The 23952-nt window shown below is 48.0% G+C and overlaps 1 protein-coding gene across 14 annotated transcripts in view; it reads left to right on the top strand.

Moving 5' to 3' along the window:
- PTPRS (protein tyrosine phosphatase receptor type S) overlaps positions 1-7741 on the top strand; it is a 308002-nt gene extending 300261 nt beyond the window's left edge. For all 14 annotated transcript variants that reach the window (XM_083594329.1, XM_083594333.1, XM_083594331.1 and 11 more), the window contains 3 exons: positions 606-760; positions 5145-5280; positions 6418-7741. In XM_083594329.1, the coding sequence (XP_083450455.1) occupies positions 606-760; positions 5145-5280; positions 6418-6486 (360 nt within the window). In that variant the 3' untranslated portion in view covers positions 6487-7741. The remainder of the gene's footprint in view (positions 1-605; positions 761-5144; positions 5281-6417) is intronic.
- Positions 7742-23952: the final 16211 nt, after the last annotated feature.

Raw genomic sequence — 23952 nt, 5'->3', positions numbered from 1 at the left:
AAGATGAGCACCGCAACCCCAGAGTCGGCCACGACTGGACCTAATGGTCAGGGGTCCCTTTGCCTTTAAATGTTGCCATGCATTTCTTCGTGTGCAAAAATGCAAAACAAAACAAAAAAACAACAACGCCCTGATGTCAAGTGTGCATGAAAATGCATATAACAGTCAAAACTTTATTGCATTAGGGGAAATCGCATCTCAAAAAATGTGCATGTGTTTATGTTAGGAGGCTGGTGGATTTTCATGCGGACTTTTTAAGGGAGGGCCAAAAATCTGAGCCAAGTGGAAGAGAAGGAGCCTTGTAGACTGCCCCTTGCCCCTGAGAAGGAGGGAGAGTGGGAGGAAAAAGCAATACAGTTAAATTAAAATCTTTTATTCATCCTTCACAGGCAGGGCCAGCTTGGCTGCGGAGGAAACGCCAGCCAGCTGGGGGTTTGAAAGAACCCAAATCAAATTTGCTCAAGTCTACAGCCATCGCTCAGCTCTCAAAAATCTCGCTTTCCTGCTTACAGGATTCAAACTCAATTTCATTCCCTTGCATTTCCCCCCAGCCTAACAGAGAGGTGTTGTGTTTTGTCTTCCCTCTCCCCGTTCTCCGTCCCCAGGATGGCCAGTCGCGGACCGTGCGCCAGTTCCAGTTCACGGACTGGCCAGAGCAAGGTGTGCCAAAATCCGGCGAAGGCTTCATTGATTTCATCGGGCAGGTGCATAAAACGAAGGAGCAGTTTGGCCAAGACGGGCCCATCTCTGTCCACTGCAGGTAAGCCCCTTCGCAGGCAGCAATTGAGGAGCCAGGAGCAATCTCTGCGAAAGGAAATAATTCAGCTCAAAGCCACCGTTTGCAAATTCTCCTCCTGCTTAATTTGCACCTTGGAATGGAAAGAGGGCTGCTCAGCCATCCTTTGATGCTAAGCTTAAGCCTCTGTGGATGGGCTGTCTCCTGATTGGATGGGAAGCTGGAGTTTCCCGCCTCCCTAAAACCTTGGCATTAGCACAGGACTTAGCCCCAAAATGCAGACTTTTTATTATGTATCCTCTCTTTCTCTTAATTTGATGGTGGTGGCGGTTATTCAAGGCCAGCTTCTAATGGTGGCAAGTGGTTTCTGAACTTTTTGGGGGGCCACCACCCACTAGGTCCCGCAGACTCATCCCAATGCCCCCCCTCGCTACCCCATGAAAGGCATTATTTGGAATAGCAGTTTGCAGGGAAGCCGCAGAGGAAAGTAATAGCACAGTGAACTCCCAAACCATAACAATTAATTGCATGTTTATTCAAAATCCAGTTTGAACTAATTAGTTTAATGCATTCAGCAAAACGGATGGGGCTTGGTGCAGTTTTCAGAGTCTGATAGTCATATATAACAATCCCCTCTCAATTGAATATTGAAAGATTCAGGACAGATAAAGTCCTCCTTACCACAGCACATACACTAGTGGCCAAAATTGTGGAACCTTTTGGGGAAAGTGCATTTCCGAGGTTTGATGGCACATAACACCTGATTGGCTCTCTAAACACCCACGCTCACTGGCTGCATTCAAATGAACAAAAACTGCATATCAACCTAAGCAAGTTGCGCTTCCTTTTTTCTGGTCATTTGGCTATAACTTTTGATAGAACACAGATAATTGAACAAACTTTGTTGCGTTACATTCTTCATTAAATCATCTTTCCATTGATAAATACTTTTATGGTGTCACATCCCCCCCCCGAAGAAAGTAGAGTTATGAGCCATCAAACCTCAGATGTTTTGAGGAGTATATAGGAAAACACTGCTCTAAAAAGAATATGTTGATATGCATGGATTAAGTATGTAAAGTACAAGCGAGAACAATAATTAGAAATGGCTATAAGAGACGTGTTATCCAAAGAATGCAATGATAGTATTTGAATTTGAATTTGAAGGAAGTCGAGTCGTGGTGGAGGGAAGTCACGGGGGTACGTAGGGTTTGTATTTGCAGTGTAGGGTGTACATGTATTTTCTTTAGTTTAATTTTGTATTTGTTTATTTTATTTCACTTTTCTTTATCATTTATTAAGATTTTTTTTTTAAAAAAAATTATCTTTCCATTGATATATACTTTTATGTTGATACTCCAAAAAAAAGGTGGTGTTATGAGCCATCAAACCCTGAAATACACTTTTTCCAAAAAGGTTTCCACAATTTTGGCCTAGTCTCTTGGGCTTGCCGATCGGAAGGTCGGCGGTTTGAATCCCCACGACGGAGTGAGCTCCCGTTTCTCAGTCCCTGCTCCTGCCAACCTAGCAGTTCGAAAGGATGTCAAAGTGCAAGTAGATAAATAGGTACCGCTCCAGCAGGAAGGTAAACTGCGTTTCCATGTGCTCTGGTTTCCGTCACAGTGTCCTGTTGCGCCAGAAGCGGTTCAGTGCTGCTGGCCACATGACCCGGAAAGCTTTCTGCAGACAAATGCTGGCTCCCTCAGCCTGAAATCGAGATGAGCGACACAACCCCATAGTCGCCTTTGACTGGCTTGAACCGTCCAGGGGTCCTTTACCTTTAAATAATAATAATAATAATATCATCAATTTGTTAATTGCCTTCTAAGCACTGTGGTAATTCACACACAAGATAATTCACTGTGGTAATTCACACACAAGATAATTAAAAACATTTACAACCAGGCGAAATCCTTAACATATTTTAGGGGACGATGACCCTCAAACCAGTTTGCAGAAACAAAAAAGATAAAACAATAAAACGGTCACTTTAAAAATTGCAGCCGTGATTTAGAAAGTAAAAGCCACAGTAATGTAAAGGTAAAGGGACCCCTGACCATTAGGTCCAGTCTTGACCGACTCTGGGGTTGCAGCGCTCATCTCGCTTTACTGGCCGAGGGAGCCGGCGTACAGCTTCCGGGTCATGTGGCCAGCATGACTAAGCCGCTTTTGGTGAACCAGAGCAGTGCACGGAAACGCCGTTTACCTTCCCGCCGGAGCGGTACCTATTTATCTACTTGCACTTTGACGTGCTTTCGAACTGCTAGGTTGGCAGGAGCAGGGACCGAGCAACGGGAGCTCACCCTGTTGTTGCGGGGATTCGAACCACCGACCTTCTGATTGGCAAGTCCTAGGCTCTTTGGTTTAACCCACAGCGCCACCAGCATCCCTAAAAGCCACAGTAGGCTAGAGTAAAACTCATGCAAGCTTTCTAAGATTTGTCTAGATAAAAAGGTTGCCATGCTGAGTTGTGTAGGCCTCTGCTTTCAGGACGAACACCTAAACTTGGGCCGGGAGCAAATCGGTAGCCGGTGCAGATCCCGCAATCAGGGTGTTATACACTGCCGGTAATTTTCCCCCAGAAGCAGTCTAACCACCACATTCTGCACTGGCTGCAGGCTCCAGACCAGCCCCACATAGGGTGCATTGCAGTGATTCAACTGATGCCCCCAAGAGGCTCCTAAACAGCAGCGACTGATGGCCACAACTTTCCCATCTACTCTGCCTTAACGGCCGGATGCTGCTGGCTTTATTACGGACTCCAGGGTGGGATTGGTGCCTCAAAACATGCAATGGCCAAACAAAGGAGTAGCTCTCCCTAAGTGTGGCAAACAGAGACCCCTTTCTCTCCCCCCCCCCCGCCCGCCCTGTCCAATTTATGCCCACGGAAGCACCAGTCCTCCTCTGAATTATTATTTTGCTCCCCACCCCGCCAAACTCCTTCAAGAGCACCAAATCCCCTGGGCAGTGGCTTGTTGTTAATCTGCGATTAAAGCCTTAGTTGATTAATCGCACCACTGGAGAGATTAAAGGCTCCCCATCCAAGCCCCTTGGCTTGCTGGCTTTCAGACTTAGCATCGCAGTTGCTAAGTCGTTGTGCGGAATATATATTGTCTGTGTGAGCCAGCACCTTCCTCCCTCTCCATCCCCCCCCCTCCCCGTTCTCCCGCCTGCCTCTTGAGCTGCACCTCAAGGAAGCGAGCGAGACCAGCCAAGCGACTAGGAGGACGGCAAAGTTGACAAGCTATTCACTCTCAAGCGCCGACTTGGTCCTGAGAGAGAAGTCTGTGTCAGTCGTCTCGGGTGCGGAGAGAGACATGTGCTGCAGAAATTCACCAGCTTGTCAGTTTCGCCTCTTGCAAGCCGGTTTTTGGTTTTATATTTTTGCACAGGCAACAGTGGTGATAGCTTTTTCCTTTTTTGGCATTGTTAGGATTCGCGTTTGTTTGTTTTAAATATACACACAGCTCCTGCTATCCAAAGGTTGGTTATGCGAAGATTCACTTATCCAAACACGAGTCTGTGTCGCATGCCCAAGCCTAACTCTACACACCAAAAGGTTCAGATATCCAAACGGGCAGATCTGCATGTAAGGAAATAAGCAGCCTTAAACAAGACTTGCTTGTTTGCTTTTTTCTGGTGCGCAGCAGATGTTTCGCCAGAAACCACAGAGGGAAGGAGGGGAAAGAGACTAAACAAATCAGACAGCATTTCCCCCCAACTTCCTTGCTGGCGCTTGTTGGTTTTTGAATGTCTGATGTAGATTTTCAGTTTCATTGTTCTGTACAGGACAGTGACAATAAAGATTATCGTATCGTACTTCTCCATCTAACAACTGTTTGGATCTGTCATGATGACATCCAAATATACTGTATTTTTTGCTCTATAAGACTCACTTTTTCCCTCCTAAAAAGTAAGGGGAAATGTGTGTGCATCTTACGGAGCGAATGCAGGCTGCGCAGCTATCCCAGAAGCCAGAACAGCAAGAGGGATTGCTGCTTTCACTGCGCAGCGATCCCTCTTGTTGTTCTGGCTTCTGAGATTCAGAATATTTTTTTTCTTGTTTTCCTCCTCCAAAAACTAGGTGCGTCTCGTGGTCTGGTGCGTCTTATAGAGCGAAAAATACGGTAACTACTGTATCTGTGAAATAAAGAACCATCCATTCATTCATTCAACTTGAATGACTTCGGATGCTGGTAGATCACTGCCAGTTTTTGATACTGGATTGTAGATCACACCCTACTCAAAGTCGGACGTGCCTGCTTTAAAAGATGGGGGGTCAGGAGGGAGCTGATTTTGGGGGGGACACAGAGACTCCCATTTCTTCCCAGGGAGGTTTCCGAGCGTCGCGTCCAAAGCACGGGGTCCCTTCCAATTCCATGACGTTTTCCTTTCTCCTCCTCTGCAGTGCCGGTGTGGGCCGAACCGGCGTCTTCATCACCCTCAGCATCGTCCTGGAGAGAATGCGCTACGAGGGCGTGGTGGACATCTTCCAGACAGTGAAGATGCTTCGGACGCAGAGGCCTGCCATGGTGCAGACGGAGGTAAACAAAGAGAAAGGGTGTGTTTTCCTCCCTGCCGGCTCGGCTCAGGGAGCAAGACTCCTCTGCCTGGCTGCGGGGGCGAGAGGCAGCCTTCCTGCCACCTCTGGAGCAGCAGAGTTTGGGCAGGGATACCCTTCAGCAGCTGTGCAGTGGCAACAGGAAGGAAGGCTGTGCGGCAGAGTGGCCAAAGCCGGCAGCCTCCTTCGCAGCCGGCTGTTCTTCCTGCTCCAAAGTAGTAAGGGATGATGCGGCTGGGTTAGTGGTGAGAGCAGTGTTTCTCAAACTCCGGTCTCCAACTGTGTTTAGACTACAATTCCCATCATCCCTGACCACTGGTCCTGAGAGCTAGGGATGATAGGAGTTGTAGTCCACATTGGGCAAAATGATTCGGGGTCCCTTCCAGCTGTCATTCTAAGTGCAATTAATCAATATAAGTTTCCCCGCGTTGCTCTAGCGCAACATCACGTTGCAGCATGGGCAGAAATAAAAATTCATAGCAATAATCAGTATTCACTGTACTTATTTTTCACTTTTTTGGCGGAAGGGAAGGCTGGTTATTCATAACAATAATTATAAAAACCTGGACTTCATTCATTCTTCGCTCCCCAGGGAGGCTCGTCTGGCGCTTTCATTATATCTTTAGGCGCCAGGCAAAAATGTTCCTTCTTCAACCAGGCCTTGGGCTGATTGATTCATATTCTACAGGTTTTTAAATGTGTTTGTGGGAAGAGGGGTGTTATTGCTGTGTTGCTTTTGTTTTAACTATCTATTTGTTCTTTCACCTTGTGTTTTTATCCACCCTGAGATCTTAAGACGAAGGGCGACAGGTATATCAATAAAATAAAAACAGAAACAGTGGTACCTCTGGTTGCGAACGGGATCCGTTCCGGAATCCTGTTCGCAACATGAAAAGAGCGCAATCCGCAGCAGCACATCTGCGCACGCGTGGGTTGCGATTCACCGCTTCTGCGCATGCGCATGACGTCATTTTGCGCTTCTGCGTATGCGCGAGTGGCGAAACCCCGGAAGTAACCCTTTCCAGTACTTCCGGGTCGCCGCAAGACGTAACCCGAAAGAACGTAACATGAAGCGGACGTAACATGAGGTATGACCTGCCGTTTCCTTATTTTCTTCCAGGATGAATATCAGTTCTGTTACCAGGCGGCTCTGGAATACCTGGGCAGTTTTGATCACTATGCAACATAAAACAAAACAAAACGCCAACTCTGAAACAGAAAAAAAACAAAAAACAAAGCCATCCGTTGCACGGACTCTGACCACTTGCAGTCCTGGAAGGTCTTTTCGAGCCAGAGAGGTGAACGTTGACCTTTTTCTATTAGGAAAAAAAGAAGAAAAAGAAAATCGCAGACTGAATTCCGAAGGGAGCTGCTGTCTGTGCCCACTCAGCCCCTGCCCCGGTTTTGGATGCTACAGTGGGGGGGACAATCAGCTAGTGAAGCGGCCAGCAGTTCTGTGCCCCCCCCCCAGCAAACCCTGCAGCTCTGGGGCTGCCTCCAGCTCCCTCTCTCTCCTGCCCTGAGGTGCTTCAGACGGAGGGTGTGTCCCCCCTTCCCCATTTTCTCTTTAAAAGTGGTGAACTTGTCATTCTTACCTCATGTGGTGTTTGCGGCGTGGGGGAGCAGACCCCAAGCGCTTCGGCGGGATTTTTGAAACAAACAAACATCCGAGAGAGAGAGAGAGAGCGCCCCCCACACCCACACACACACCTTGAAAGCGCCCAAACGGAAGAACGAACTAGGCGGGGGCCGGCGAGGAACGACAAGCATGGCCCCTGACACACTCGCGTTTTAAGAGTTCGGTTTGCATACTAATCTAGTTGGTGAGTTTTAGAGGAAGCCACTCGCAGGGTTGTTGGTTTTTTTGCAGACAGGAACAGAGAGAGAGAGAGAAAGAAAGAGGGTTTGGGACAGAAAGCAAGAATCAGCCAGCCTTGAGCACCAACTGAGCCAATCTTTCACCCAGCAAGCAGCATTCTCCTTTATTTTTTATTTTTTGGAGGGGATTGCAACCTCTGATTTCAATGGTGGATATATGTTTTGCCAACCTGCAGAAAGGTGGGGTGTGCGCAGTGCTTTTTCTGGGGGTACACAAGGGGTACACCGTACCAGCACCCCTTTTTTTCTCAGAGAAAAGCACTGGGTGTGAGATTCCTCAAACACACACGGTCATGTATCTCTCACCTTTTGAAAACTCAGAACATTCCACATCCTTATGATTCCACGGTTTTTTATGTCGAAATAAAAACTGCAATAAGGAGCAATCAGGGACCCAAAATGTCTCTCAGTCAGGAAAACACACTCCCTTCCTCCTCCACAAACACCCTTTTTCACTTGACCCCCTTCCCCACACAAAATTAACCCAACATCTGTTCGGTTTCATTTCAGCTCCCTCGTAGCCTTTTACTCTCACGGGTGGAGGTTATGAAACACCTTTTTAAAAATTTAAAAAAAAGGCCACATGATTCCATTAGCGCATCAAAAGCTGACCTTTTTCCCCCTTCCTTTTCCTGTTGCAAAACCATGTGTGTTTTTTTTGTGGGGGTGTCTTTTGTGCCCTTCCCCGCCCCTTCCACCGGATGCCAAAGAGAAAAATTGTGAATTTTTTCAGAGGCCCCTGGAACAGGATGGATCTTTTGAAAAAAGGGGAGGATTTTGTTGTTGTTGTTGTCAAGGCTGAGGGGACCATCAACAGAGGAAAACAAGATCTCCCATCTGCAGGACCCAGGACTTATGGAAACGGGGGGGGGGGGCGGCTGGAGAGAACCTTGCAAGTGGCTCTCTTTAAAGAGATGTTAATGTATCTCTAGCAAGTGGCATTCATATTTTTTTTTATTTTGAGTCTCTCTCTCTCTCTTTTTAAAATAGTGTATTTTTTTTCCTTTTTAAAAAAAAACATGTAAAAAAATTACAGGAGAATATCAGTCAACGAATTTACACGAAAAAAGCAAAAAAAAAAGCAAATTACTTATTTGTTCATATTATGTTCAAAGACAGTCTATTTTTTCACTGTAGAAACGTTATGTGTAATGGCTGTGTGAGATAAGATTGGGCGGGCGGGGATGACGTATGATTATAATTGCTACTTTTACATCTTGCGGTTTTTGTTTTTTTACCATTTTGAAAAGAAATGAAGAAGAAGAAGAAAGGTTTAACTTGCTCACATACAAACAAACCTTCGCCGTTTTTCTTTTCTTTTAAAAAACAGAGTTACGCTTCTTGTTGTTGTTAGCTTTTATATTATTTTCTCCCTTTTCCAAGGGGCTTGGTGAATAAGGGGCGTGAGGGATGAGGAAGGGGGCACAGACAGGATCCATCGCTTTAATTTTTTTTGGGGGGGGAGCGTTCCCCGCTCCGGCAGCCTGCATTTTGTATGCCTGACCCATGGCGAAACGGAACATTTTAAACCAGGCGCCCGTCCGCCACCAGGACACGTGAATCCAGAGAACTGTACTTGGAAGTTTGCCCACTTCGCAAGGCATGGACAGCGGCAGCAAACACCCTGCTTTTAGCCAGCACGGTGGGACGCGGGTGGCGCTGTGGGTTAAACCACAGAGCCTAGGACTTTCTGATCAGAAGGTCGGCGGTTCGAATCCCCACGACGGGGTGAGCTCCCGTTGCTCGGTCCCTGCTCCTGCCCACCTAGCAGTTCGAAAGCACCTCAAAGTGCAAGTAGATAAATAGGTACCACTCCGGCGGGAAGGTAAACAACGTTTCCGTGCGCTGCTCTGGTTCGCCAGAAGCGGCTTAGTCATGCTGGCCACATGACCTGGCTCCCTTAGGCAATAAAGCGAGATGAGCGCCACAACCCCAGAGTCGGTCACGACTGGACCTAATGGTCAGGGGTCCCTTTACCTTTACCTTAATTCACTCATAGGGACACAGGTGGCGCTGTGGGTTAAACCACAGAGCGTAGGACTTGCCGATCAGAAGGTCGGCGGTTCGAATCCCCGCGACAGGGTGAGCTCCTGGTGCTCGGTCTCTGCTCCTGCCAACCTAGCAGTTCGAAAGCACGTCAAAGTGCAAGTAGATAAATAGGTACCACTCCGGCGGGAAAGTAAATGGTGTTTCCGTGCGCTGCTCTGGTTCGCCAGAAGCGGCTTAGTCATGCTGGCCACATGACCCGGAAGCTGTACGCCGGCTCCCTCGGCCAATAAAGCGAGATGAGCGCCGCAACCCCAGAATCAGCCACGACTGGACCTAATGGTCAGGGGTCCCTTTACCTTTTAAAAGGGGTTGTACAAAATCGAAAACAAAAAACAAGGTGTTTGCTGATTGCCATTAACTGCTTGGAGGGCTGCATTCATCAGGGGAGGGGGGTCATAGGAAGAGCTTTCCGCTGCAAAATGGGACAGTTTATTGGATCTGCTGAATGTCGGTTCGAAACCCTGCTCAGCCTTAACAGAGACATACCGGGTGGCACTGGGCCAGTATCTCTCTTTTTCTTTTTCTTTCTCTCTCTCTCTCTCTGCCTCTCTGCCTAAGCTACCTCGCAGGGTTGTTTTGAGGCTGAAACGCTGCCCCCCCCCCCCGGCCGCTCCAGAGCTTCGTAGGCTGTAAAACAGTGGCTTTTGCTACTTCCCACGTGTTCTCTGGATTAAGACAGCAAGACCTTTTGGATAGCAGTAAAAAACAAACAAACCGATCTCTTCTCCCCAACCCCTGCAGCAATATTTTCTTTTCCTCCAGTACCGAGCGAAGAAGCCAAGGCCTACCAAAGGGTACAGCTTAACCCACCACACACCCTAAACCAGGCTCCCTCAACCTCGGCCCTCCAGATGTTTTGGGACTACAATTGCCAGCATCCCTGACCACTGGTCCTGCTAGCTAGGGATCATGGGAGCTGTAGTCCAAAAACATCTGGAGGGCCGAGGTTGAGGGAGCCTGCCCTAAACATATTGGGTTCCATTTACACCACTCCTCAGTTTTGCAATTTTGCAGCTGGGTTAAACCCCCAACCCCCGGGCACTGGTGGGGGCTGCGGACAGAATGACCCAGCAGTAACTTTCTGGCTTGATAATAATGATAAAAGGGGGGGGGGAAGGTCTTTGAGATTTCTCTTCCCCACAATGTTACCTAACATTTCCTTAAGGACATATATATTGGTAGATGTTTGGGAGGAAGAGGAGAAGTTGGAGGGGGGCAACTGGGTGTGCCAACCTTTTATTTTTTAATCCCCACCCCCATTTTTTAAAAAATAAAAAAAAATTCTTTTTCTCCCTTCCTTTGTATGAAAGCAAGACCCTGTTGCTATCACACTGTTATTTCGAAATGAAACAGTTTAAGTGGTCTCCATGCCACTGTTTATGTAGATATATATATTGACTTTGTATTAAAGGAAGATTGTCTGAAAAAACTGAAGAATTGTTTGAAAGGTGGGGGGGGTTCGTGGGCGGGGCGAGGCAAGAGGATTTGATTGGGGCAACCATTTCTATTTCTTTCCAGTGAGGTTTTATGACACCATGGCAAACGGTGGAGTAGAATGAGAACCCTCTAGGGTTCGTTCCTTCTTCCTCCACAGGTCTATGAAGTCTTCTAGGGACGCGGGTGGCACTGTGGTCTAAACCACTGAGCCTCTTGGGTTTGCCGATCAGAAGGTCAGCAGTTCGAATCCCCACGACGGGGTGAGCTCCCACCACTCTGTCCCTGCTCCTGCCAACATAGCAGTTTGAAAGCACGCCAGTGCAAGTAGATAAATAGGTACCGCTCCTGCGGGAAGGTAAACGGTGTTTCCGTGTGCTCTGGTTTCCGTCACGGAGTCCCTTTGCACCAGAAGCAGTTTAGTCCTGCTGGCTACACAACCCGGAAAAGTTGCCTGCGGACAAATGCCGTCTCCCACGGCCTGAAAGCGAGATGAGCACCACAACCCCATAATCACCTTTGACTGGACTTAACCGTCCAGGGGTCCTTTACATTACCATTACCTATGAAGTCTTACCCAACGCTTTGCAGCGTTTTACCCCATCATTTCCTTAACACCAAAACTCCCTTCCAACTCTACAATTCTATGAAATTCTGACTCTTTGAGGCCATATTCATGTCATACAGTTAAAAGCACTAGGATATCACTCTAAACAGTCCTAGGTAAAGCTAAAGGCAAATGGACCCCTGACCATTAAGTCCAGTCGTGGCCGACTCTGGGGTTGCGGCGCTCATCTCGCTTTACTGGCCGAGGGAGCCGGTGTACAGCTTCCGGGTCATGTGGCCAGCATGACTAAGCCGCTTCTGGCGAACCAGAGCAGCGCACGGAAACGCCGTTTACCTTCCCGCCGGAGCGGTACCTATTTATCTACTTGCACTTTAACGTGCTTTCGAACTGCTAGGTTGGCAGGAGCTGGGACTGAGCAACGGGAGCTCACCCCGTCGCGGGGATTCGAACCGCCAACCTTCTGATCGGCAAGCCCTAGGCTTTGTGGTTTAACCCACAGCGCCACCCGCGTCTCTTAACAGTCCTAGCCTCTCCAAAAAAGAGTTCTAGGAACCTTTGGAAGACCCTATTTCCCTCCCAGGTCTTCCTGGGAAGAGGGTTCTATTGATAAACCACTCCAGGAAACAGCAGCTCTGAGAGGAGGTTGCTCTCAGCTGCCAGGACTCTTTGATTTCGCATTAAGTGGGTGCTGTGAATAGTCCAGGCCCTGTCTCCATCATCCCCTCTGTTCACTGCTCGGAGCAGGGCTGGGTGATGTATCGCTACATCGACCAAAACCGGTTCGAAGTCCGCATCATCGTAATGGCTCCATAAATATTTGACATGGCAACATATTGCAAATCACGAGGCGTGCCCACACTACGTAAAAAAATCCCGATGCGGGGGAAACCCATTAAGCCGGTCATCGTTTCTCTCATCATTCCTTCTGCTCCTGTTGCTCTCTGCTATAAAATTAACAGTTGTAGCAAAACGTTAAAGGTAAGTAAAAATTGCATCCGTTTTAGACCCTTAAATAGTAGCAGTTGCCAGGACAATATACCCTGTTCGCCTCCACATACCGTATTTTTCGCTGTATAAGACTCACCTTTTTCCTCCTAAAAAGTGAGGGAAAATGTGTGTGCGTCTTATGGAGCGAATGCAGGCTGCACAGCTATCCCAGAAACCAGAACAGCAAGAGGGATTGCTGCTTTCGCTGCGCAGCGATCCCTCTTGCTGTTCTGGCTTCTGGGATTCAGAATATATTTTTTCTTGTTTTCCTCTTCCAAAAACTAGGTGCGTCATGTGGTCTGGTGCGTCTTATAGAGCAAAAAATACGGTAGTTTCCATCCTTATTTCAGACATTGTGATATGTCAGTGCATCGCAATACTTTGCTGGCGGTTCATCCACAATGTTGAAAAACAGACATCGCCATTGTGGCTAGTGGCCACTGAGAGCCTCTCCCCACCCCACCCCCCCCCCGTGAATTTGTCGTTTGTCTAATCCTCTTTGAAAGCTCCCAAAAAAAACACTGTGCATTATTCCAAATGCAGTCATGCCACAGATTTGTATGACAGCAGTTTATTTTCAATTTCTTTCCCTAATGGTCCCTAGCATGGAATTTGGGGGTTTTCATAGCCGCTGCACCCTAGGTCAGCATCATCGAGCTATCTGCTGTTGTTGTTATTAGTTACTAAATTTAAATACCACCCTTCATCCAAAGATCACAGGGCACAGTATGAAAACACACACAAAAATAACATAGCAAAAACTATAAACCTTACACACACACAGTTAAGAAGGTCAGAGATTAATTAATAGGTGCCTAATAGGGGTGCATAATGAAGGTGCCAGGTGAGCATGCCTGGGGGGAGCATATCACAAATGGGGAGCCACCACAGAAAAGGCCCTGTTCTCGTGATGCTACCCTCCGGACCCCTCGTGAAGGAGGCACACAAAGAAGGGTCTCAGAGGATGATTGCACGGTCCAGGTGGGTTCATATGGGGAGAGTCAGTCGCTGCAAGTTCCGATCCCACAAGTGTATATGTGAAATTAAGTTTTGTTTGCCCCAGCCCTGCATCTCTTTACACTTGTTTGCAATGAGTTGCATTTACCCATTCGCTTTGTTTGGAAAGATCATTTTGGAGTTCCTTTTTTTATATATATAAGATATTTATTAAAGTTTTAAAGGTTTATATAAAATAGAAAAAACAAAAAACAGAAACAACAAAAATACATACAAAACACATACAACAAGTATAATTTCAATCCCTTATATTCATAAAACTTACTTTCCCGACCTCCTCATACCTCCCTTTTCTGTATTCCAATCTCTAATTAATTCAATTCAGCAAATCCTTCCCCTAATTTCTATATAATTTTTGACCTTTCTTTTCTTGATTACATAATCATTACAGCTAAAAACCACTTAATTTCTGAATCAACATCGTTCTAACATTCAATAATTTTACAATGTTTCTTAAGATAGTCCTTAAATTTCTTTTGGAGTTCCTTTACAGCCCTCTTTTGCTTTTAAGCTCCATGAACAAATTGGTATCGTCGGCAAACTTTGCTGCCTCACTGCTCACCACAAACTCTAGCTCCTTTAGGAACTAGCCAAAAGGCCTAGGTCCTTGGGAGACTTGCAACATCCCTCCATTGGGAGGACTGCCCATTTATTCCTACTCCGTTTCCTGCTTCGTAGCCCATTGTTGGTTCACACGAGGACCTCTCCTCTTATCCTATGACTGACTGCTAAGCTTACTCAGGAGTCTTTGGTGAGTTACTTTGTCAAAAGCCTAAGCACACAATTTCAGCCAGCTCACCGCCATACACTTGTTGACATTCTCATATAACTCTTAATAGGTTGGCGAGAAGCCATGCTGGTTCAGCAGGGCTTGTTCTTCTCCATGCTTGGCAATTCAATCTCCCAACAACGACCGGTTTTCCTGGGACAGAGGTTAAGCTAACCAGCTTGAAATTTCCAGGACCCCCCCTTTTTTTAAATTGACACTACACTGGCTACTTTCCTGTCCTCAGGGAGGCAGAGGATGATCTGAGGGACAAGCTATGTACTTTTGTTACAAGGTCAGCAATGTCACACACACGTTCTTTAAGAGCTCTTGGGTGGGTGCCACCCAGGCTTGGCAGTTTGGCGGTTTTCATTTTGCCTGTTAGGGCTACAACTTTGTCTCCACTGTTTGCCTCCGCTCCTCCCTTCCTGTGAATCTGCCCTGCGTCTCTCTGCTGCGAAGGCAGACGCAAAGAATTCGCCCAGCAACCTCCTCCTTTAGCACACCTTAACCTGCCTTTGGGATGCGGGTGGCGCTGTGGGTTAAACCACAGAGCCTAGGACTTGCCGATCAGAAGGTCAGCGGTTCAAATTCCCGTGACGGGGTGAGCTCCTGTTGCTCGGTCCCTGCTCCTGCCCACCTAGCAGTTCGAAAGCACGTCAAAGTGCAAGTAGATAAATAGGTACCACTCCGGCGGGAAGGTAAACGGCGTTTCCATGCGCTGCTCTGGTTCGCCAGAAGCGGCTTAGTCATGCTGGCCACATGACCCGGAAGCTGTACGCCAGCTCCCTCGGCCAATAAAGCGAGATGAGCGCCACAACCCCAGAGTTGGTCACAACAGGACCTAATGGTCAGGGGTCCCTTTACCTTTACCTAGCCTGTCTTTATCATCCAAAGGTCCGGCTGCTTCCCTAACTGGTCTCTCATTCCAGCAATGTGTCTAAAAGGATTATTGTTGATCTTTTATGCTTGCAGCAATGTGCTCCTTAAATTCTTTTTTTTCCCTTTTCTTTTTTGGCATCTCCTTTATTAATGCTAAAAAGCACGGGGGGGCACTTTGCAGCTGGATAATGCAATCCAATCTGAATAAGGCTCTGGCTTTGAGCTCAGTCTATATACGCCGCCTCCCAGTAACCCACAACTGCTAACACTCTCACACTTCCACAGCAGCCTTTTGCATTGCAAGCAATGAGCATATGCTAGGCATTCATTGCTAGCTGCCAACGCACCTGGTCTGCTTCTGATGCAGGTGGAGAAGGAGCCTTCAAGCAAGAAAGATAAATGGCATGCTCTCCGTGGAGGAAGGAAGGGAATTGTTGCATAATGCACACACTCACATCTGCAACAGCCTGTGGGCAGCATATGCACATCTGATTGTTGCGCACTGCAAACAAGGAGTGTGCAAATGCTGATACTCCAGGGATGCCCAAACCATAGCTGTCAACTTTTCCCTTTTCTTGCAAGGAATCCTATTCAGAATAAGGGTAAAGGTAAAGGGACCCCTGACCATTAGGTCCAGTCGTGGCCGACTCTGGGGTTGCGGCGCTCATCTTGCTTTATTGGCCGAGGGAGCTGGCGTACAGCTTCCGGGTCATGTGGCCAGCATGACTAAGCCGCTTCTGGCAAACCAGAGCAGTGCACGGAAACACCGTTTACCTTCCCGCCAGAGCAGTACCTATTTATCTACTTGCACTTGGACATGCTTTTGAACTGCTAGGTTGGCAGGAGCAGGGACCGAGCAACAGGAGCTCACCCCGTCACGGGGATTCAAACCGCCGACCTTCTGATTGGCAAGTCCTAGGCTCTGTGGTTTAACCCACAGCGCCACCCGTATCCCTCAGAATAAGAGAATTTCCCTTTAAAAAAGGGAAACATTGACAGCTATGGCTCAAACTTTTTTCAAAGAGGGCCAGATCTGATGAAGTAAAGAATGTGTGAGGGCCGACCAAAGTAGTTGAGCTTTCTTTTGGATTTTACCCCAGGATATATACTGTTGCGGGGGCTGGATTAAATCACCTGGCGGACCGGATTAGGCCCCAGAAATGGACTTTGGACCTGCCTGATACTTGCTCTCGCTTGGCTGCTCCCCTGGGGCGAGCAGCTGAAACAAGCAAGGCATCTACCCCGGTTACTGCTCACAACCATGAGTCCCCCTCTAGGTCTTGTCTCAGCTTCTACCCACAAGTGGTGCATGACGATGCGTGGGAGGGGCTGTAACACAAGGATCATGCATCCCCATGTGATGACCCGGTCAAGGTGGCAAAATTCTGGGACGCAATATTTAGTGAAATGACCAAAGTAACAGGCCAAACCCAACAGTGATTGGGCATGTATTGGTAGCCACAAGGAGAGTTGTGGATTGCTTTTTGAAGGGCTTAAGGGGAGCAAGGGACGCGGGTGGCGCTGTGGGTTAAACCACAGAGCCTAGGACTTGCCAATCAGAAGGTCGGCAGTTCAAATCCCCGCGACAGAGTGAGCTCCCGTTGCTCGGTCCCTGCTCCTGCCAACCCAGCAGTTCAAAAGCACGTCAAAGTGCAAGTAGATAAATAGGTACCGCTCTGGCGGGAAGGTAAACGGCGTTTCCGTGCGCTGCTCTGGTTCGCCAGAAGTGGCTTAGTCCTGCTGGCCACATGACCCAGAAGCTGCACGCCGGCTCCCTCGGCCACTAAAGCGAGATGAACGCCGCAACCCCAGAGTCGGCCACGACTGGACCTAATGTGTCTCCGTTCCTCCACATGCAGCTGCTGGGTGACCCTGGGCCAGTCACACTTCTTTGAAGTCTCTCAGCCTCACTCACCTCACAGAGTGTTTGTTGTGGGGGAGGCAGGGAAAGGAGAATGTGAGCCGCTTTGAGACTCCTGAAGGGGAGTGAAAGGCAGGATATCAAATCCAAACTCTTCTTCTTCTAATGGTCAGGGGTCCCTTTAGCTTTAAGGGGAGCAAACTTGGGTCTGTGCTGTGCTAAACTCTGGCAAATAGCCTTGTTGGGTTTATAAAGCCACGTTGCAACCAAAACCACTGAAGCAGTGCACAGTGAGATAAAACACAAAAGACTGCAAACTCAATAAATGAAAAGCAAGAAAGCCATTTCTGCAATTAATATGCCGTAAAATGACTTCAGCGAAAGCTTTCTTTAGCAGCTGCCTAAATATCAATGTGCTCAGCGCTTGGCTCATTTCAGCTGGCAATTGATTCCAGAGAGCAGGGACCGCAACACTAAAAGCCCAGTTTCTAATACATGCTAAGCACACCTCCGGGGTGTGCATTCCTCTCAGCAGTGCCCCCGCCTGAGGAGTGCAGGGTCCAGGGAAGGATCAATAGGGGTGAGGTGGTCCCTTAGATAAGGACCTTAGCTTAGGGCCCTCATATTTACGGGACCGCCTCTCCTGGTCTGCCCTGCAGAGGACCTTAAGGTCCATGAATAACCATAGTTTAGAGGTCCCGGGCCCTAAGGAAGTCAGACTATCCTCCACCAGGGTCAGGGCCTTCTCAGTGATGGCTCCGACCTGGTGGAATGCTCTGTCCCATAAGACCAGGGCCCTGCAGGGTTTAACTTCCTTCCGCAGGGCCTGTAAGACAGAGCTATTCCGCCTGGCCTTTAATTTGAATTCAGCCTGATCTTTTATTTCCCTTCTCTTCCGTCCCCCTCCCCTTTTATGAAGATCACCCGCTCTGAGACCCCACAGCTAATTTTCCCCTGGCCTCCTCGCTGGCCCAAATAGGACCAATTCAGCCAGCTAGCCCTGGGGATTATCTAATGCTTATTAGATGGATTTCCCCTAAATTGATTTCTGAACTTTGAATTTTATTGTTATTCGTGTTTTTATACTGTATTTTATGCTGCTTTTACAATTAAGTGTTTTAAATTTGCTGTTAGCTGCCCTGAGCCCGGTTTTTGAACCAGGAAGGGCGGGGTATAAATAAAAATATATTATTATTATTATTATTATTATTATTATTATTATTATATGACCCAGAATCCTCGACCCAAGATGACTAGGAACTCAAATGCTAAAAGAAAAAATGTTGAACTGTGCCCCAGTGCATGCTGGCAGCCAGTTCTGCTCCCACAGCAGATACGCTGTCAACAAGATGCACTAGCTGCTGAGTCCAAGGGAAGCCCCACACAGACTGCACTGCAGTAATCCAGCCCTGGGGCTACCAGTGCCCAAACCATCATTGGTCCAGGAATGGATGCAGCTGGCATACCAACTGAAGCTGGTAAAAGGCTCCCCCAGCCTTTAGCAGTGATCCATGCATTGCAGGGAAACCTTCCAACTCCAGGTTCTATAATTCCAGCCACCAAGGTCACCTGTGCCTCGAGATCCAGGGACACTCCAAAACTGCTGTAATGGTTATATGGGGTTGCTCGTGCGTAAGTTGCCGCCACTCCTGGCGAGGTTGCCTGGTTAAACCTTTTTCTGGCTGGACAGCCCTTCACTTCGTGGCTGTTTCAGTCACTGGCAGAATCCGTCAGTGGGCGTTTCTTGAACTTCTTCCAGCAAAGAAGTTCTTTGACGCCAAGTCTACGCCTACTTTCCCTGCGAGGAAGTCTTCTGCACAGGGTGGGTGTGGGCAGCGGAGGACCTGTGCTCTCCCCGCTGGTCTCCGGCGAAGAGTCCTGGAGCCCCCTCGCCGATTCCCCCATCCGCCCCCCTTTATCCCTGGTGTTACGCTGATTTCCTTCCCCAGCCGATGAGCTCCCTCTCTCCCTGCTGGGCCCTTCTCCAGCATCGCTTGGGAGCCTTGCCTCCACCTCTGGCTCCGATGTCAGTTCCCTGACATCCATGTATCTGTTTCTCTAAAGGGAGCACAACCTTGTCCAGAATAGGTACCTGACCTGTCTCATTCATATGGCCATCACCTTGCCAACCTGCTTGGCTGCTCCTGATTCAGATACAGTGGTACCTCGGGTTAAGAACTTAATTCGTTCCGGAGGTCCGTTCTTAACCTGAAACTGTTCTTAACCTGAAGCACCACTTTAGCTAATGGGGCCTCCCACTGCTGCCGTGCGATTTCTGTTCTCATCCTGAAGCAAAGTTCTTAACCCGAGGTACTATTTCTGGGTTAGCGGAGTCTGTAACCTGAAGTATATGTAACCTGAAGCATCTTTAACCTGAGGTACCACTGTACTACAAAGAGGCAGAGCTAGGTGCCACCAGCCACACACACAGGGCCATTCCCACCCAGTCCTGCCAACAGCTTCATGTACCTGTTAAAGAGCATTGGAGGGCAAAATACCCCCCAATACCTGAATGCATATGCCGGGGGGGGCAGTCAAAAGCATTCCTGTCCCAATGCCAGCTCTCTGGAACCAATTCTGCAACCATTTTCACACAATGCCCTCTCCACTCAGACCAGAGAGTGAACTCAGAGAGAAAGAGGGTTCATCAATATCACCATCATCAAATCTTTTATTGGCATCACATACAAACATCCAAAACAAATCAATACAGTGGTACCTCAGGTTACGTACGCTTCAGGTTACAGACTCTGCAAACCCAGAAATAGTGCTTCAGGTTAAGAACTTTGCTTCAGGATGAGAACAGAAATCGGGCTCCGGTGGCACGGCAGCAGCAGGAGGCCCCATTAGCTAAAGTGGTGCTTCAGGTTAAGAACAGTTTCAGGTTAAGAACAGACCTCCGGAACGAATTAAATACTTAACCTGAGTTACCACTGTACAGAATTACCACTTCCCCAGTGGTAAACATTTAGCAAAACATTTGCTAAAAGAAAGGAGGCAGAGCAGTCTATCGTCACATCTCTAGGTCCCCAGGGAGATCAGACGTCTGCAGTGTATTTTGATGACAATAAACCAAATAGAGATATTTAGCCACTAACTTGGTGATCATTCGCCGGTAATAGAAAATGTATGACTTCCAACTCTGGTTTCCATTTGGGGATGCAGAGTTGATCTAGAAATTGCTGGCGGAGATTAGCATATCGTTTACAATTAAGAACCATGTGTGTGAGGGTTTCCACCAGGTGGTCTTCACATGGGCACGTTCTTTCTCCTTCCACCCTGCCTGAGAACCTTCCCCAAAGGAGGTTAAACCTGGCCAGCGAAAATGCACTTCTTTCTTGAGGGTTGAGCAGAAATTCAAGGTAATTGTGGTTAGACTCATGCAGTGGCGTAGCGTGGGGGTGCAGGGGGGGCCGGCCGCACCGGGCGCAACATCTGGGGGTTAGGGTTAGGGGGCGCAAATCCACGGGTTAGGGGGTGCAAATCCATGGGTTAGGGGGGCAAATTACTTGCCTTGCCCCGGGTGCTGACAACCCATGCTACGCCACTGGACTCGTGCCCAAGAAAGTTGAAAATAAAGACGGGGACATGTTTTCTCTGCTGCTACTGTTAGTTCTTGGCGTTCAATATCCCACAGCCTAGTTCTTATTATAGCCTTGGCAGGTGGTAGGGATGGTTCATCAATAGGATGCGGGTGCCTGCGTTCATAGAATTGTAGAGCTGGAAGGGACCACACACACACACACACCTGCCTTCAAGGGTTATCCAGTCCAACCCCCTGCCATGCAGGAATCTCAATTAGATCATACATGACAGGTGGACATCCAACCTCTGCTTAAAAACCTCCAAGGAAGGAGACTCTACTACCACCTTCTGATGAAGTCTGTTCCACTGTGAAACAGCTCTTACTGTCAGAATATTATTCCTGACGCTTAGTTGCAATCTCCTTTCTTATAACTTGAAGCCATTGTTTTGAGTCCTGCCCGCCTGGGCAGGAGAAATCAAACTTGCTCCCAATTCCATGGGGCAGCTCCTTGAGATATTGGAAGATGGCTCTTCCCATCTCTCCTTTTCCAGGCCTTGGTTTCCAGACCCTTGATCATCTTGGTTGCCCTTCTCTGCACACCTCTCAGACTGAGTCCTGTTGTTACACACCCAGTCAGTGCTTCTCCTAAGCTTCCAGGGTCTCTCCATCTCCTGGTTAGTCACTGCCAGCTCTGGCCCAGCCTTCCTGAAGTGAAGAATTCCCCTCTACCCTGCACTGGCTCCCGTGGAGTACAGAATCAGGTTTAAGGTGCTGGTTTTAACCTTCAAAGCCCTATACAGCCTAGGACCCTCGTACCTACGGGACCGCCTCTCCTGGTATGTCCCACAGAAGACCTTACGGTCTTCAAACAAAAACATCTTGGAGGTCCTGGGCCACAGGGAGGTTAGGCAGGCCTCGACCAGAGCCAGGGCCTTTTCAGCCGTGGCCCCAGTCTGGTGGAACGCTCTGTCACAAGAGACTAGGGCCCTGCAGGACTTGACATCTTTCAGCAGGGCCTGCAAGACAGAGCTGTTCCACCAGGCCTTTGGCCAAGGCACAGTCTGACCCCCTCCTTTGGTAACCCTCACAGAACACTAGCCCAATGGTTGCCATTAATTTGATTCTGAATTGATTTTAGAATGAATTGATTTTAGAATGCTGTGTTACTTTTATTATTGTTAGCCGCTCTGAGCCCGGCTTCGGCTGGGGAGGGCGGGATATAAATAAAATTTTATTATATTATTATTCTCTTCTGCAAGACTTTCCGCATCGTAGGACACTGGCTATTCCACAGGGCCAGTGAGAGTCAGGGTGAGGGAGAAAGTTGTTTAGTTCCTATTTCAATGCAAATCTTCCTATATTGCAGGGGGTTTCGGCTAGATGACCTTTTGAGGTCCAGTCCCACTTGGCCAACCTTTCCTCCCTCACCTATCTGCTTCACAACTAGTCCAAACCTTCCCTCCCCTCCCAGCTCACAGCTCTCTGAAGTGCCTCCACCCTCCATTAAACAGCTCACCTGCCCCTGTCATGCTGGAGTTGGTGTGGCCGCCTACTGGCGACCATGTGAACTGCAGCGTGACGACCAACCTTACGTTGTTCTGTACAGTCATACCTCATGTTGCATTAGGTTCATGTTGCGTCTTTCCGGCTTGCCGCACATATTCTGCGCGCTTCGCACATGCACAGAAGTGCTCTATCACGCTTGAACAGAAGCGCTGCTCTAGCTGCGGACTTTTCAGGGTGCAAACGGCACCCCGGAACGGATCGTGTCCACAACTAGAGGTACCACTGTATTAGAGGAAGATTATTCAAAGTAATGTGCAAAAAATTCATTCTTGTCCGGGGGGGGGCGGGGGGAGAGACATAGCTTGCAAAAATGGTTATACTAGCTTCAAAAACTTATTCTCTCTTGGACCACTTGGAAATTGCTGATGGTCTTTGCTTAGCGATTCTGCCCCGTTCTCCCTGCTGCTGCAACCACCCACTGTTCAGCAATTGTAACGAGCTTTCCTACATGCAGACTTTTTTTATATATAAAACAAAAAAGTCACATGAGATTAAGATTTCAACACAGTGAAATACAATAAACAAAAGAAGGAATAAAGAAAATAAATAAATAAATTAGAGTCGCTCTTGAAGCCCACCTGAAGGAATATCACAGGTCGGGGGGGGGTCTGTGCACAACAGTTTTTATCACCTCTGTACTTAAATTTGGGGGGGGGGGGTGGAGACACATATTTGGAAAATTTTGCACGAAAATGCATATACATATTTTTTAAATATATTCTCCAACCCTAGAATTGGGGTGGGGGTGGGGGGAGTGTTGCAAGAAGCAAAAGTTGACAGGTGCGTCCTCTGTTAGTTCTGAGGGTAAGATCTCCAGTTCAGAGACAAATAAAACATCAAAAGGTTCCTTTGCTCAGTCCAAGTGCCTCCCCCCCCCCCGCACAACCTCCATTTAAGCAGACAGGCCTTAATTAGATTCCAGAGCTTGCATATTGAAAAGCCCCAGCCACGTAGACTTAGGGGAGCCCGGATTATCCTAAATTGCTACTGAGACTTTATTTTCCCCCAAGCCTGCAGCAGCCACTTAGATCAGCTGCAGGTGGACTTTTGAGAAAGAGAGGAATTCTTTCCCCCCCCCCCTTTCTCTCCAGCCAAAACCATCCTTTGCAATCATTTATATGCAAATCCTGAAAGGAGAGGGAGAAAGGGAAGGACCACAACCTTTTCATACTTTAATAAATGGCTCTTTAAAGCTTCTCTGGAGCCCGGCTCCCCTCCTTTTAAACATAAATGTTCTATTTAAGTTGCTTCAAAAGGTCACATCTCAATTGTTCTCTCTTAACTCAAAGCCTCAATTGTTGGTCTTGGGGGTTTGTTTGGTTTTTAAAAGGAGGGGAGGGGACAAGGCAGGGGGGGAGCGGCTGTTGCTGCCCCCTAAAGGCTGGTACTGGCTATTGCAGGGGCCACACGCCTTTCTGAGCCACAGGCAGAGCAACACATGTACTGTATTTTTCGCTCTATAACACGCACCTGACCATAACACGCACATAGTTTTTAGAGGAGGAAAACAAGAAAAAAAATATTCTAAATGAAACAGTGGATGTATGATTTTTGTGGTTCATGCTGTGGCCACAGACATGTGATCTGACGGTGAGTTTGGGGTAGCCCAATGGAAAAATCCTGAGGATCCATGTGGATCCGTGCTTTGTAACCACGTTTTAAGTGGGGAGGGAAGGAAAAGCACTCAAGGGACAAGGAGCACGTGTGGGGTGTGTGGAGAAGGATGCAGCTAATAATGCAGAAGAGGGTTATAAGAGGAGAAGGCTCCTCTCCTCTCCCGCTTTGCTTTAAAACAAGCAGGCTCTGCTTCTCTCCCTCCTCCCCGGCTTAGAGAGCTGAAAAGCTTTGCTGCTATTTAGCGAGCTGAGTGGGGAGGAGAGAGGGACACAGAGCACAGTTGCTTTAAAGCAGCCAACCAGACAGGCATTCGCTCCATAACATGCACAGACATTTCCCCTTACTTTCTAGGAGGAAAAAAGTGAGTGTTATGGTGCAAAAAATACGGTAAATTTTACATTTTGGGCTGATCGCCGAAGAATGGATGCTTTTGAATTCTGGTGCTGGAGGAGACTCTTGAGAGTCCCATGGACTGCAAGAAGATCAAACCTATCCATTCTGAAG

The sequence above is a fragment of the Podarcis filfolensis genome (genome assembly GCF_964270895.1).
Source record: "Podarcis filfolensis genome assembly, chromosome: 18".
Taxonomy (NCBI): Eukaryota; Metazoa; Chordata; class Lepidosauria; order Squamata; family Lacertidae; genus Podarcis; species Podarcis filfolensis.
The sequence above is the reverse complement of the archived record's forward strand: the minus strand, read 5'-3'. Positions and strand labels throughout refer to the sequence as shown.